The 16,266-nt window shown below is 40.3% G+C and overlaps 1 protein-coding gene across 1 annotated transcript in view; it reads right to left on the bottom strand.

The window, feature by feature from the left end:
- The window catches only part of Gipc2 (GIPC PDZ domain containing family, member 2), a 76,292-nt gene that overhangs the window by 21,858 nt on the left and 38,168 nt on the right, over positions 1-16,266 (bottom strand). Inside the window, exon 3 of the mRNA XM_013018249.1 lies at positions 12,151-12,331. Coding sequence (XP_012873703.1) covers positions 12,151-12,331 — 181 coding nt within the window. The remainder of the gene's footprint in view (positions 1-12,150; positions 12,332-16,266) is intronic.

The following is a 16,266-nucleotide window of genomic DNA, read 5'->3' as shown; positions in this document are numbered from 1 at the left end:
TGCTTATGTGGTGCTGAGGAATCAAACCCAGGGCCTCATGCATGCAAGGCAAGCGCTCTACCACTTAGTCACCTTCCCAGCCCTAGATGCAATTTCTTATAAATGAAAATTCCTACTGTAAAAGTACTCTCCAGTAGAATACTTATTGGTATAATTGTTGTTTTTAGCAAGTTAATTATACTATTCAGTCACATTAATGAGCCACTTGTATTCAGTATCATTTAAGCCTTCATTAGTCCTAATTACTAAATCGAAGAACAGCTGAAAACTAGTGGCTACTCTATTCATGACTACTAATTGCAAATGCTCCTCAAAACGATTATAGTTCTAAGATATCAATCACTAGGCATGATCAACATCTTGGAACATACAGCTCTTAGTATTAAAAAATCATAATAAGTTCATTTTTACAAAATCAATACATTTAGTAACAATTTTTTTTGTTGAATTTGGGGCCTAAGGGCTGTCCCTCAACTTCTTTGCTCACGATTAACACTTTACCAATTGAGTCACAGCTCCACTTTCAAGGTTGTTGGTGGTTAATTGTAAATAAAAGTCTCAAGGACTTTCCTGCCTAGGCTGACTTCAAATTGTAATCCTCAAATCTCAGCTTCCTGAATAGCAGGATGACAGATGTGAGCCTGGTCAATAGTAATTTTCAATGCCAGTTTAAAACTACATTAGAGGGCTGGGAAGGTGGCTCAGTGGTAGAGTGCTTGCCTTGCATGCCTGAGTCCCTGGGTTCGATTCCTTAGCACCACATAAGCAAAAAGAAAAAAGCCAGAAGTGGCGCTGTGGCTCCAGTGGTAGAGCGCTAGCCTTGAGCTGAAGAGCTGAGGGACAGCGCCAGGCCCAGAGTTCAGGCCCCACGACTGGACCAAAAAATAAAAAATAAAAATAAAAAAAAAAACTACATTAGAAGAGTCATCCATGTTTTGGTCTTATATTTATAATGCATCTATCAGTTTCATTCAATATTTCTCTAATTTATCTGGGGGGAAAAATGATTACTTCTTCAATCATCTCCTCCCACCATACCTTTGTGGGAATACCAAACCACTATCTAGCTAGATACAAGGCCAGAACAAACCCTACTATGCAAAAAGGTGATTATGCAACACAACCTGCCATCACCAAATTTGTCATTGTAAATGCTTTAAAGCTTGACTAAAACCTACTTAAAAGAGTATCCCTGTCAGATAGAACACAATGCATCTAAAAAGTGAACTTCTCTTGCTGACTTTACCAAAGCTGGGTCACAGTCCAATTGCTCATCTCTAATGACAGTATTATTGTCCTTCCAGGCTTCTGGGGAGAGCTCTTGGGAATGACATTTGCTTCTGAAGTCTCCCTCCTCTTCCCTTTACTCAGTATCATCCATCTACCTCCAACCTAGTTTTACCCTTCCAAAATTTCTCAGACCCTTTCCTTTCCTTGGAATTCCCATTCTTAGTCCTGGCCCTTGTCATTTCCTCCCAAGTTGTTAGAATAATATCAAACATGATTGTTCCTTAGCCATGTAGAGTCACATGATTCTTCTGGCCTTCATTCCCAAACCTCTGTTGCATCCCATCATTTTTAAAATTCCATTATCAAAAGAAGTCCTCTTAGTCTCTCAGAACTGGCTCAGACCCCACCAAGTTTTCAGAGCTCTTCCCAATGTGGCCCTCAGTTGCTTTTGCAGCCTTGGCTGCTACAGTTCCTGCAGTTAGGCTCTTCACTGAACACTTCCCTCAGGAAACCTTCCTTCCAGGTATATAATTTCCTTTGAATCCTCCAAGGCCAAGCTCAAGTGCAATTTTCCCCTGTAATCTTTCCCACCTTGTCCAGCCTATTCATGCTTCAATCTGAACACTCATTTAAATTTCCAGAGCAGCTTCTAAATTTAACTCTACAATTATGGATATAAGAAATGTCAAGTTGAAGCTGGCACAGTTACTCAAGCTAGTAATCCTAGCCACTTGGGAGACAGAGATAGGGGCAGCATGCTTCCTGGATTGCCAGGAATACAAAGTTCAAGAGACCCCATTTCACTCAATTGCTGGGTCCAGCAGCATAAACTTGTTACCAAGCTATGGGGAAGCACAACAGTAAGACACAGTAATGCATATCTGTCATCCCCAGAAGCATGGAAAGCATGAATAGGAGGAATGAAAATAGAAGCCCTATCTGAAAAATAATCAAGCTACAAAGGGGGTTGGAGGTATGGCTCAAGTAGTAAAGCATGTATCTTACAAGCTCCAGGCCCTGAGTTCCATCCCTAGTACTTCAGGGGAGGGGGACATAAAATTGGATCTATCCTTGAAACCCCATTAACATCACTCTGAGAAATTCAGTCTTGCTTCTGTTTTGGAAATCTCTCTCTCCCTCCCAGGGTTCACAGGGCCGAAAATGCAATCCACACACCACAGTGGACCCTACCCTAAAGTTCTGTTTCCAAATCAGTGTGTCTACTTGCAGGCCAAGCCCAGGGTGAGGGAGGCCTTTCACCCCAGATACTAAGGCTACATCTCTTATGGTTCTAGCATCCCTAGATCATCCCTTCACAGACATCCTGTTACTTCTCACAATAAGACACTGGCCAGACCTGTCAAAAGCCATCAGTCCCCCAGCTCACTCTGGGAAAATTCCATTCCAATCTTACTTCCTCCTGCCCCAGCACTCTACAAGCCTCGGGACCAGTCATAGTATCACAGTCTGAATTACTTTCCGAAGAGGTAGTAACACACAACATAAAGAGCTCAATGGCTGCAGTGCTTTTGTACTTCCAGTCTACCCTGAGTGACTTTGACCTATTTAACTGCCAAGACCTCAGTTTACTTATCTGGAAAAACCATCATTGGAACAGCATAAGGATTAAATCAAGCCATCATAGTATCAATCAAAGCAGCAATGGCTTACATTTATGTGATAGTATGTGTCTACACTATTATATGTATATATATATATATATATACATATATATACATTAATCTTCACAGTGCCTTATGGATTAGTAAAGAGGCAGAGTTAAGTAACACACAAGGTCACATAGCTAATAAGCAGCAGAGGAAAGAATCAAACCAAGCAGTTTGGATCAGTCTTCACTCTTCACCATCACACTAAATTACCCTAGCAAGTGTTCAGTAAACAATAGCTGCTAATAGAATGACTTTTCTTTTTTTCTCTTTCTTTTTCTTTTTGTGCCAATACTGGCACTTGAACTCAAGAATCTGGGTGCTGTCCCTGAGCTTTTTCACTTAAGGACAGTGCTTTACCACTTGAGCCACACCTCCATGTCCAGCTTTTGGGGGGTTACTTGCAGATAAGGGTCTCAGACTTTCCTGCCCACGATGGCTTCGAATTATGATCTTCAGATCTCAGCCTTCTGAGTAGCTCGATAATAGGCACTAGCTATTGTTACTTGATATCTGTCTCTTTATACAAACACAAGCTCCCTAAGCATAAAAAATGTACAGCCTCACCCAAATAACCTCCAGAGAGCCCTCCCTCCTTCACGTCCTAAGACCTTGAGCAAGTTGCAAAGAATGAACAATTTCCTACTTAGAATATACTTCTTTTGTTAATTTGTTAATTGCCACCTTACCCACTTCATTTTCCTGCTTCATGTGAGTTTCTTTTATTTCTAGAATCATTCCTTAAAGAAAAAGGTATACCTTCATAAAGATAGTCCTCTTTGAACATTCCTTATCTGAGATGCTTGGGACTAAAAATGTTTCAAGATTTAGGAACATTTACATCTACACAATGATATATCTTAGGAAAGGGAACCAATTCTGCACTAAAAGATAGTTTGTTTCACATAACCTGAAGGTCATTTCATCCAATATTTGTAGTGAGCCTGGGTTTTGACTGTTACCATCACATGAGATCAGATGTGGAATGTTCCGCTTACATCAGGTCCAATGCTCAAAAGATTCAGACTTAGAAACATTTCAGTTCAGAAGGTTAAAAAAGCTCAACTGTGATGATTAATAACTAACTTTTTGTTTGTATATCTGCTAGTCCTGGGACTTGAACTCGGGGCCTGGGAGCTGACACTGAGCATTTGTGCTCAAAGCACTCTACCACTTAAGCCACAGGTCCTCTCCTGGTTTTGTTTTTTTTTTTGGTAGCTAATTAGAGATAAGAGTCTCTCATGGACTTTTCTGTCTGGGATGGCTTCAAACTGCAATCCTCAGAGATCTCAGCCTGCTGAGTATTTGGGATTACAAGCATGAGCCATTGACAGCCTAATAACTAACTTTTACTGAGAATTTACTATGTTCCAGGGACTGTTCTATGGGGTTTTCCATGTGTTTGATCATTTAACCTTCACAACAGCTTGATATGATACATTCTATTTTCCTCTTTTTTCTTTCTTTCTTTTTTTTTTTGTGGGTTGTGGGGCTTGAACTCTGGACTTGGGCCCTATCCCTCAGCTCTTCAGCTCAAAGTGAGCACTCTACCACTTGAGCCACAGTGCCACTTCCAGTTTTCTAGTGGTTTATTGGAGATAAGAGTCTCACGGACTTTCCTGCTCGGGCTGGCTTTGAACCGCGATCCTCAGATCTCAGCCTCCTGAGTAGCTAGGATTACTGGCATGAGCCAGGCTTCCTCTTTACTTTTTGTATGAGAAAAGCTACAGAAAGATCAAGTGACGGGCCTGGGAAGGTGGCTCAGTGGTAGACTGCTTGCCTTGCATGCCTGAGGCCCTGGGTTCGATTCCTCAGCACCACATAAGAAAAAAAAAGCCGGAAGTGGTGCTGTGGCTCAAGTGGTAGAGTGCTAGCCTTGAGCTGAAGAGCTGAGGGACAGCACCCAGGCCCAGAGTTCAGGCCCCACGACCGGACCCAAAAAAAAAACAAAAGATCAAGTGACTACCATGATCACAGCTGGTATTTGACAGAACTATACATTTCACGACTATATTTCATTGTTTCAGTATATTCTGTAGAAGTCAGACTATATGAAAAGGTGTTGATGAAATTTCACCAGAAATAGCATGAATAATTTTAAAAATTATTTTAAAGGCTTGTAATACCTATCTTAAAAAGTCTAGTAAGCTGGGCACTGGTGGCCCACGCCTGTAATCCTAGCTACTCAGGAAGCTGAGATCTGAGGATCGTGGTTCAAAGCCAGCCCAGGCAGGAAAGTCTGTTATCTTCAATAAACCATCAGTCTAGTTAGATTCAAAAGCCAAATCTTATCTCCTTCCATCAAACCGGCTCAGCCTTTGAAAGGAGTACATCCATCCCTTAAGCTGAATGGGGAAGATGAGGGCTGAGATTTCCAGCTGTGAATGACTCAAAGGATTGATATGTACTCCACATACTTGGCATCTTATTCTGATGGATACACAGCCCAGAAATGAACCCTCTAAAAGGAGATATGACTGACCCATTGCAAAACTTAAGCCCCAAAACAAATATCTTAGGAAGCAACCTTTTTCTTTCAATTCCGTTTCTGATTCTGTAACACAGAAATGTGTCAGGTCTCTTTCCACAAATCTTTCATCCAGGGCAAATGTCACAAGTTGACAAAGTTTCCAGGAGAAATGAAGTCAAGACTCATTTCAGCAAAACAGAAGCAAAGCTTCATTTTTCTACAGTTAACATGTCTCCTAGGAAAATTAATGAGTTGGACAGGTCTGGTCTTAAAGTCATGTAAATGGAAGAATGGATTTTCACAGGCTTGGGAAAATCTAGGTTTACAGGGCAACCTTCAGGGTTGAGCTCATTGTGAAGATATGTTCCTTTTTACTGCAAATGGGAAAGGAAGTGAGCCATGCCCTAAAAAAAATACCTCTGGAGACATTCCAGCCGATACTTGATAAGGACTGGGCAGGCTGCCAGCAACGCATGGCTGGAAGAAGGAAAGTCAGGATCAGAAAGCCAGAGAAACTAAGGGAGGTGTGGGAAAGATTTTCCATTAAACTACTGATGTTCGATAGGGAAGTCAGCTCAACCAGTTGTTTTCAGTTGTTTTTGTTATGACTCATAGTAAGAACTTTACAAAATATTAAACCAATAAATTCATACAAATATAAAGATACATATTGATTTATTTATTGTTTCATACAAATGTGTATCAAATAGTGTTTCACACTGTTCTATGTCATCTTGGCGGCTTGTCAGTCATGTAGCCTGCTCTCTCCACTGTCAAGAGCCTAATATATATATATATATATGTATAAAACACTTAATATATTTAATATGTATTTCTATATATTTAAAACATATATATTTGCTTTGTTATGCTAAAGGGCTTGAACTCTGGGCCTGGTTTCTGTCCCTGAGTTTCTCTGTCTCAAGGCTAGTACTCTACCATTTGAGCTACAGCTCCACTTCCAACTTTTTCTGAGTAGTTTATTGGAGATAAGAGTCTCACAGACTTTCTTGTCCAGGCTGGCTTCAAATTGTGATCCGAGACCTCAGCCTCCTGAGTAGCTAAGATTATAGGTGTGAGCCACTGGCACCCCGTGCTGAGTGCTTTTTTGTTTTAATGTTTTTATTGTTATTATAAAGGTGATGTACAGAGGGGTTACAGTTTCATAAGTCAGGTAAAGAGTACATCTCTTTTTGGACAATGTCACCCTGAAACACATTTGTAACAAACAATGTGTTTACTAGAAACAAAGCACTAAGATTTGTATGTGTGTGTGTATGTATTCACGCATGCGTGCATGTGTGTGTGTTTGTATGTGTGTGTTTGTGTGTGTGCTGGTACTGGGTCTTGAACTCAGGGCCATGGTGCTATCCTTTAGCTTTTTAGCTCAAGACTGGCATATACTGCTTGAGCCATAGCTATATTTCTTATTTTTTTTCTAGGTTAATTGGAGATAAGATTCTCATAAACTTTTCAAGTCAGCTGTAGAATACTACAGTTGGATTCAAAGTCAAGAGAAAACTAGCACTGCTGTACCTACAGCACAAAGGGGAACCGCTTAGGAAAACTATAAAAGGAACATTTGCTACTTTTTTTTGGAAACACCCCCTCACTGCTCTGTGTGATCTTGGTAAGCCTATCCATCACGTAGCTTGCTCGCCCCACTGTCAAGGCCGGCATCTAACCCAATCAGCTCTCCCTTATCTCCTGGGAATTCAAATTCTGAATTGAGTGACAGAAAGTAATTTGAAGAAGTCCCTTATGCAAGTGTTATTAAAGGCTCTTGGTAGAGATATATCTGAAGATTTCTTTCCTTCCTAAGACTTGATCAAATCCATCTTTGTTTCAGACCTGCCTGGCAGTATTCTAACAAATGCTTGTCCTTAAATTACATGGTGTTTGTCCTATAAATCTCAAAGAATCTTGATATATACACTGGCCTCTGGGCCTGGGCCTAAAATATAAAAATGGAAGCACGCAATAAGGATACTCTACCTACTATAGAGAAGTCCTCCTTACAATTCTTGTTATGCCATTGCAAAGCAAGGCACACTTGCATTTTGAGTTATAGTCCATGTGCATCCCATGGCTAAGCCTTTAAGGACATTGGTAGGAAATTTCCAAAATACTACATAATGTAGCCATTTCTGACAGCTTAGATCCTTGAAATGACTAGTTCAGCCACGGTGGGCTACACTAATGCAGAGAAAATCTGTCTCACTTAGACTGGTCCTTTCTCATAGTAAGAATTCAAAATAAATTCTTTGCTACACGTGGTATTATAACTCCCTATTCCCAGCACCTGGGAGACTAAGACAAAAATCACAAGTCCAAGGGCAACTAAACATCAAGTTTGAAACCATCCTCGACTTCAGAGTAAGACCTGTCTCAATGGGCAGGGGCAGGGCGAAGGAGGCAGAGAAGGATAGTAGGAGAGGGAGAAGTTGGGGAAGTGGGAAGGGAAGGGATAGTAGGGGAAAAACAAAGGAGAGGTAACAAAGGTATGAAATGTACTCATTACCTTATTCATGCAACTGTAACCCCTCTGTACAGTATCTTTACAATAAAAAATATTTTTAAAAAGCTAAAAAATAAAAAAATTAAAAGACCTGTCTCAAAAAATAATAAAAAAAAAAAGAAAGAAACTTCTGGGTACCAGTGTCTCATGCCTGTAATCCTAGCTACTCAGGAGGCTGAATCTCTCAGTTCAAAGCCAGCCTAGGAAGGAATGTCTGTAAGACTCTCAGATCCAAATAATTATCAAAAAGCTGAAAATGGAGTTGTAGCTTAAGTGGTAGAGTGCTAGCCTTGAGCAGAAAAGCTCAAGTTCAAGTCTGAGGACCTGCACAAAAAAGAAAGAAAGAAATTTGAATTTCTGGCTCGGAGTCGTGGATAATGCTAGAAAACATAGAAAGAAAGAAAAGAGATATATGGGCTGGGAAGATGGCTCAGTGGTAGAGTGCTTGCCTTGCATGCATGAGGCCCTGGGTTCGATTCCTCAGCACCACATAAGCAAAAAAAAAAGCCAGAAGTGGCGCTGTGGCTCAAGTGGTAGAGCGCTAACCTTGAGCTGAAAAGCTGAGGGACAGTGCCCAGGCCCAGAGTTCAGGCCCCACGACCGGACCCAAAAAAAAAGAAAGAAAGAAAGAAAAAAAGAAAGGTGATACAGCCTAGAACTAAGAGAATTGAAGGAAGCCTAATCAGATTTGGTACCTCCAAGAAACTCCTGATGTAGCTTTCCTCCCTGACACAGAACTAAGCACTTGGATGAGGTCAAAGTAATTTTTCTTTATCCCAAAGGCAAAAACAAAGGTAGGCTTTTCTTCTCTTTTCTTTCTTTTTGTGATGCCAGGGCTTGAACTCAGGATCCAGGACCTCTCACTCAGCTGGCACAGTACCACCTGAGCCGCACTTCCAAGCCTCTGTGTGTGTGTGTGTGTGTGTGTGTGTGTGTGTGTGTGTGTGTGTCCTGAGCTTGAATTAGGGGTCGGGATATTGTGTGTGTGTGTGTGTGTGTGTGTGTGTGTGTGTGTGTGTGTGTGTGTGTGTGTGTGTGTCCTGGGCTTGAATTAGGGGTCTGGATATTGTTCCTGAGCTTTTAAGCTCAAGGCTAGGGCTGTACTACTTGAGCTATAGCTCTACTTCTGGCCTTTTGGGTGGCTAATTGGAGATAAGAGTCTTCATAGTTTTCCTGCCTGAGCTGGCTTTGAAACATGATCCTCAGATCTCAGCCTCCTGAGTAGCTAGGATTACCAGTGCACCACAAGAACCTGGCTTCCAGCATGCTTTTTGTTGGTCTTTTTAGAGATAGAGATTAGCAGACATTTCTGCCTAGGCTAGTTTAGAACTACTATTCTCCAGGTATCAGCCTCCTGAGTAGTTAATATTACAGATATAAGCCACCTTGTATACACGGCTCCCTTCTAAGAGAAAAACCTACATAATAGGGCCTAGAATAAAGAATCAACTCACAGAGTAGAAAATGTATATAAACCAGCAGTTTGGAAAATAAAAATAAAACCCCCAACACCAACACAATTTGAGATACTGAAAAATTCTACTGAGGATGCTTTATAAGTATATCCAAGAAGTTCATCCAGTAAAGGAGGTCAGGTCCAATCACCATGAGTGAAGTGTATTAACTACTATACATGTCTCTGATATAGAAGGACAAAAAATTGCTAATCATAAAACAAAACATGACAACTCTGTCACATTCAAGACAATGAGCAAATTAGCACCCAAGTTTAGGAGTATCAGAAACTTTGTACACAGATACAAGGACCAAAGGATTAAGCAGGAAAAGAATTAGAAAACAACTACTCTGAAAAATAGAATATGTGCTGGAGAATAAATGTAGGAAGAACAGTACGAAGAGAATATCTTTGATTTACAAAGACTCTAAACCAAATAAGAATATTTAACTGGACACCAGTGGCTCACAGCTACTCAGGAACCTGAGATCTGAGGATAACAGGTCAAAGCTAGAATGAAACTCTCATCTCCAGTTAACTGCCAAAAAGCTGGAAGTGAAGGTATGGCTCAAATGGTAGTGTGCCAGTTGTCTCGAGCACAAAAGCTAAGGGATAGTGCATAGGCTCTGAATTCAAGTCTCAGTACTGACAAACACAAGCATGCACACACATACATACACACATACACACAAAACAATATTTATCTGAAACTACTTGACCCTCACAGTGTCTTCACACCATGCTATCTAGGAACTGGACTGGCAAAAAAAGTTATTTGAAAAGGAGCTAATGGAGATGGCTGAGTGCCCTTTGCCTTCCTCCGTAAGAGATTAACACAGGTACCCAGTGCACTGGGAGAATGGCAGAAGCTCCAGGAATGGGGCGCAGAGTGGTCCATCCACAGCCCAGGCAGGAGCATCCTTTCTGGACAACTTCTGTGGAAATGCCCACCACCACCCCTCAAACATGTAACCTGTGCTGTACTTCCTTCCATTCAATGGCAAAGAATCATGTAGGAGCAGAGAAAGGCTAATGCCTCAGAGGTAGCTCAAACTTGTTTCTTATTGGCTAAAAGAGGGGGAAAAATCAATCTCTCTCATGAACCACCTTAAGAACATAAAAGACAAACTAGAAGAAATATTCATGTCCTGTGAGCAAAGGACAGGACATAGTGTGGGTGGGGTCATGTGTGAGTCAGGGAGGGCATGGGATGATTCTGCTAAAGATATTTTAACACCGATGAGCACTAGGCCTTCATTTGGCTTATTAAAATAGTGCTGGGGAGTAAAGGAGAAGCTGGAACATTCTCGTGTGGATGAGATGTCCCTGGAGATTTCAACAACAGTTGGAATACAGCTGCCATGGCTAAAACCAGGCAAGTACAGATGTCACACCAAAGACAGAGTAATTCATACTGCTCCAGGCTGCCAATTCAAAAAGCCAATAGAGGAAAAGTATAGGTGAAAGCAGTCCTTAAAATAGCCTGCATACTATTTTAAATACCAATTCTGTGGGGAACTAAAATCTTAGCTGCTGAGATCCCTAAACAGTCATTATGGTTTAAGGATCTCAATCAAAAAAAAAATCTTTCAACTCAGCAAAATGCAAACTATACAAGCTGGTCTCAGAAACTAAAATAGCTATCTCAAGTGCAGTCTTATACTTTGTAATTCCAAATATTTGCTTAGAAAATGTCAATGCCAAGGTGGGTGCTGGTGGCTCAAACCTATAATCCTAGCTACTCAGGATGCTGAGATCTGAGGATCACAGCTCAAAGCTAGCTCAAGCAGGAAAGTCCACAAAACTCTTATCTCCAATTAGGCACCAAAAAAGCAAGACATACAGCTGTGGCTCAAGTTATAGAGTGTTAGACTTGAGCAGAAAAGCTAAGTGCCAAAACCCACGCCCTGAGTTCAAGTCCCAAGACACACACACACACACACACACACACACACACACACACACACACGGTGTAATCCCAGTTACTCAGAAGGGTAAAAGATCTAAGGATCAATGTTCTAAGCCAGCCTGAGTAGGAAGTAGGAAAATCTGGGAGACTCTTATCTCCAATTAACCATCAGAAAGTGGTAGACAACTAGCCTTGAGCAAATGAGCTCAGGGACAATGCCCAGACATTGAGTTCAAGCCCCAAGACAGATAGAAAAAAAGAAAATGTTAATGCCTGGGGGGGGAGGGGGGCAGATGGGAAGGGATGGGAAGGGGAAACAAAGGAAGAGGCTACAATGCTTGATAAGAAATGAACTTATTATCTTGCCCATGTAATTGTAATCCCTCTGTACAATAATTTCACAATAAAAAAAAGAAAATGTTAATGCCAATGTCAAGGCAATTTTTCTTTTTTCTTCCTTTAGTAGTTATTTTTCTTATAAATAATATTATCATTTTCTATATTCTAAACTGATAGGTTAGATGATATACAAGGTAAACTATTCCTTTCCTTAGACAAGCCAGGAGAACTGGGTACTAGTGGCTCATGCCTGTAATTCTAGCTACAGGAGGCTGAAATCTGAGGATCATAGTTTGAACTCAGCCTGGGCTAAAAAGTCCATGAGACTCTTATCTCCAATTAACTAGTAAAAAGCTGGAAGTGGAGGTATGGCTCAAATGGTAGAGCACCAGCCTTGAGCTAAAGCTAAAGGAGAGTGCAGAGGCTCTGAGTTCAAGCTCGGCACTGTCACAAAAAGAAAATGATAAACCAGGCAAAGAATCTTTCACAAATCTCATTCACACCACATGCACATACATGCATGTGCACATACACACACACACACACACACACACAACTTACCAAATGCCTTCTTAGGTTCTATTAATGTCATGGTAAAGAGTTCCTCTTTTTTTAATTCCTTTAACTTCTTAGCAACTTCATAGTGACGCTGCCCAATGATATTTTCTCCGTTTATGCATTCAATATGATCTCCCACACAGATTGTTTTAACCGAGTCAATAATGCTACCATCTTTAATCCTCTGAAAGAAAGAAAATTAATTGTGATAATGTAGTATGAAATAGAACTGTGTGACATTACTTTTCTTGATCTTCATATTTATGTATATGTACATGCATATACATATGCATATATGCACACACATATATGTACACACATATACACTGACATTTGTAATTAAATATAATGCTTATTTAAAGATGAACCAAAAAAAAACAACCATTCTTTTCTTGGTATCATTCAGAATTCAATTCCCTCAAAGTGACTATCTCCTCTAATAAGTTTTTCTTGATATCGCTCAACCCACTCCTCAAAGAATGAGTATGGTGACATTCTTATCTTCCTTAGTAATTTTTGCTCTATAAACTGAGCACTATGTTAGGCATTTCACATTTGCTTTGTCACTGAACTCTAACAACCTTTATGAGACTCTCACATCACAGATAGGGAAGATTGAGCCTTGGGAAAATCAACAAGAATCAACACAGCATGGTATAATTGTCCCTTTACTTCTTGCTCTCCATTAGTAATCTGTAATAACCTTGGGGTCATCGATTGTGTGTTCATCCTTATATGTCCTGTGCCTAACCCAATGCTCACACAGTGATAAACGATGTTCAATTATTTAAACATGAGGCCCACTGTAACATATAGAACTTAAGATTTTTCTACTGGCTACATTTTTCAAGCCTTCATTACAAATTTAAAGATTTGAAGATTGGTGTGATCATAGATAAGAAGACCAGTACCTAACAAGAGGCAGATATGGTTAGCAATTTTGGAAGTCTCTAGAGTAATGAATGATTGTGGTGGTTGTGACTCTGTGTGTGTGTGTGTGTGTGTGTGTGTACATGTACATGCATATTACTGGGGATTATACCTAGGGCCTCACATATGCTGGGGGAAAGCTCTACTACTTGAGCCATGTTCTCATCCCTTTAGTTTGATTTTTTTTGTTTGTGAGATAGTTTCACTAACCTTGCCTAGGCTGGCCTCAAATTCTCAATCCTCCTGCCACATCACAAGTAGCTGGAATTATAGTCTGCACCAGCATATCTGGATAGGTATGTTTTAGACGAGGCATCCTTAAAATCCAAGGAGAAACTTTAAGCTAGCTGGGCCTTCTTTCTGTGTGTATGTGTGTATGGTATGTACACATGCTAGTACTGGGGTTTGAACTGAGGGCCTACATAGTGTTGTCCCTTAGCTTTTTCTCCCAAGGCTGGTGCTGCACCTCCTATATCTCTTGATCACAGCCACAGCTCTGCTTATGTGGGGTTTTTTTTGCTTTGGGTTTTTTTTGGGGTGTGGGGGGTTGGTGCTGGTTAACTGGAGGTAAGAGTCTCATGGGCTGCCTGGGCTCACTTTGAACTCTGATTCTCAGATCTCAGCCCTCCCGAGTAGCTAGGATTACAGGCATGAGCCAGTGGTACCCAGTGTAAGCTAGTCTTTCTTGGCAGGGGTGGGTAGAGGCTGAAACAGGATCTTACCATATAGTCCAGACTGCCCTGTCATTTACAATCCTTCTACCTCTCCTTTTTGAATGCTAAGCTTAAAGATGTGGCTACCATGATAGGTTTCTTAAATTTTTTCTACAATGCATCTGTCATGTTGGTTCAAAACAAGGTGGAAACCATGGTGTCAAGAATTTCTGAAGTTGAACTTTACAACTTGTGGGGGAGGAAAGGAGGAGTTGGGGGGCAAGGGGTGGTAGGGGAAAAACAAAGGAGGAGGTAACAATGCTCGATAGGAAATGTACTCATTACCTTACTCATGTAACTGTAACCCCTCTGTACAGTATTTTTACAATTAAAAAATGTATTTTAAAGAAAGAATTTCTGAATTTTAGAAACAGGAATGCCAGAAAACCTTGTCAGAATAACAGGCCTTCTAGGATGTATAAGTTTCTCCACAGCAATGAAAAGAGAAGCACAATAAAGGCCACGGTAGGCCTCAGGATGCCCAAAGCCTTCCTGGAAAGGAGGGACAGACTAGACATGCTGGAGCTCTACTGCTGTGTCATGAAAACATGCATGCTCTCCAGCCTTGCCAGGTGGAGGTGTCCCATCTCAATCCATGGAGCCAGGGATTGGGTGTCAAGTTTACAGAAACTCATGGTACCCCATTATCTCAAAAATATTGTTAGCAGAACATTAGAAAACAAAAATCTAAAAAGGCTGGGCACTTTAAAAGGTAAATTATATGATTACATACCAAAACTCACAACATATTTTTCTCCACAAATTTTAAGTATATTGCTATATTTAATTACAATTCACCATTAACATGTCAATATGCATATTATATACTAATGCCTACTTCAAGAAAGATTATTTATTATTACAGCTAATTATAAGATGCCAGAAAGTTCCTAGTCTAGAAACTTTCATTAGTTAGCAAAAAATGATGTAACCATAACTTGCCACTCAATGCTGAACTGTCCCAGAAAAAACAACAACAACAATAGGATTAAGGTTAGGTACCAAGGGCTCTTACCTGTTGTGATCCTAGCTACTCAGGAGGAAGAGATCTGAGTAAGAAACATACTGAAATCTGACTAAAAAGCCATACTGAGTACAAAAATCTAAAAGGCTCTTATCTCCAATTAACACAAGAAAAAGTCCAAGTATGGCTCAAATGGTAGAGAACCAGCCTTGAGCAGAAAAATTTAAGCAAGAGCATGAGGTACTGAGTACTGGCACATAAACCAAAAAAAGAAGCAAGATGAAACAAGAGATCAAACAGAAAAGAAGAAAAAAACATAATAATGCTACATAAACATTCTTAAACCATTAAAGAGTTTTCTAAATCCATAGTTGCCCTTCAACTTTTTTCTTTTTATGTTAATTCACCTCTTAATGTACCTTTAACCTATTTGATCAATTGTACCATACAAAGTTCAGTTTCCCACCATGTATTTTTAGTTTTAAGATTTATCATTATAATTTTATTTTATATAAGCATTACATAAAGTTAATTACATGGAAGACTTAAAAGGCATGCAAGTTTCTTACCAACGAATTACAGGTCAGAGTAACAGCCATCTAGCATTGCCCAGGCCTATGAGCAGCTATAACGGTCACAGAAAAGTGCCCAGATGGATGGAGAAAAGGCAGAAGTGAGAATAAGTGGCAGGGTGAGAATCCAAGTGAAACCCAGGGGGAAACAGTGAAAGCATATGCAACCAGCAGCAGCTAAAGATCTAGAAGGAAGAGAAAGGAAAATCAACATAAGAAACTTAAAGAACACCAGGAGGTGGACCAGATACAAAAATAAAGTAGGTGACGCTGATTATTGTATAGGTTACCAAGCCTTAGCCTCATAAGTATGTTGAATGAACAATCAATGGAGGTAAGTTTCTGAATCCAATGTATTTTCACAATCATGCAATAACGGGATAGAGATTGATAATATTGCTAAGAGTTGTGATTGAGATTTGAAGGACTAAGGCATGGAAAAGGATATTCATGCTAAAATCATGTTTATTGAATCATTTACATTATTCTTCACTCAAAGACTTTCATCTGGCTTTGATACTGAGGCTACAACAGCAGGCTGCTTACTAGATATTTCTTGGGAGACAGGAATCCATAATTAAACATAAAGGTTCCCAATCATTTTCAATCACTATGATATAGAAGCTTCCATCATACTCATCCTCTGCATATCTAGCACAATGGCCTCACCACTAATATAAGCACTACTCGAGGGTGGCATCCTTCCACTCCCCAAATTCTAGGCACAGGACTCCAGGTGGCCCTGCAGCCACACGTGGCAATTTTGAGACCTGCACCCTTGAGCCTTCCAACCCTGTCCTCAACCCTGCTCACAGTAACAAACTAATATTCTCAGGCCACTCTCATTCACTGCCTTGGGGAATATTTATTGTTAAGGTTCCGAACTGAGTGTATGTGGCTCAAGTGGTAGAATATCAGGCCTTGAGTTAAAAGCCTGGTA

This window comes from Dipodomys ordii, unplaced genomic scaffold, assembly GCF_000151885.1.
Source record: "Dipodomys ordii isolate 6190 unplaced genomic scaffold, Dord_2.0 Scaffold39, whole genome shotgun sequence".
Lineage (NCBI taxonomy): Eukaryota > Metazoa > Chordata > Mammalia > Rodentia > Heteromyidae > Dipodomys > Dipodomys ordii.
Note: the sequence above shows the minus strand (reverse complement) of the source record. Positions and strands in the feature narration are given on the sequence as shown.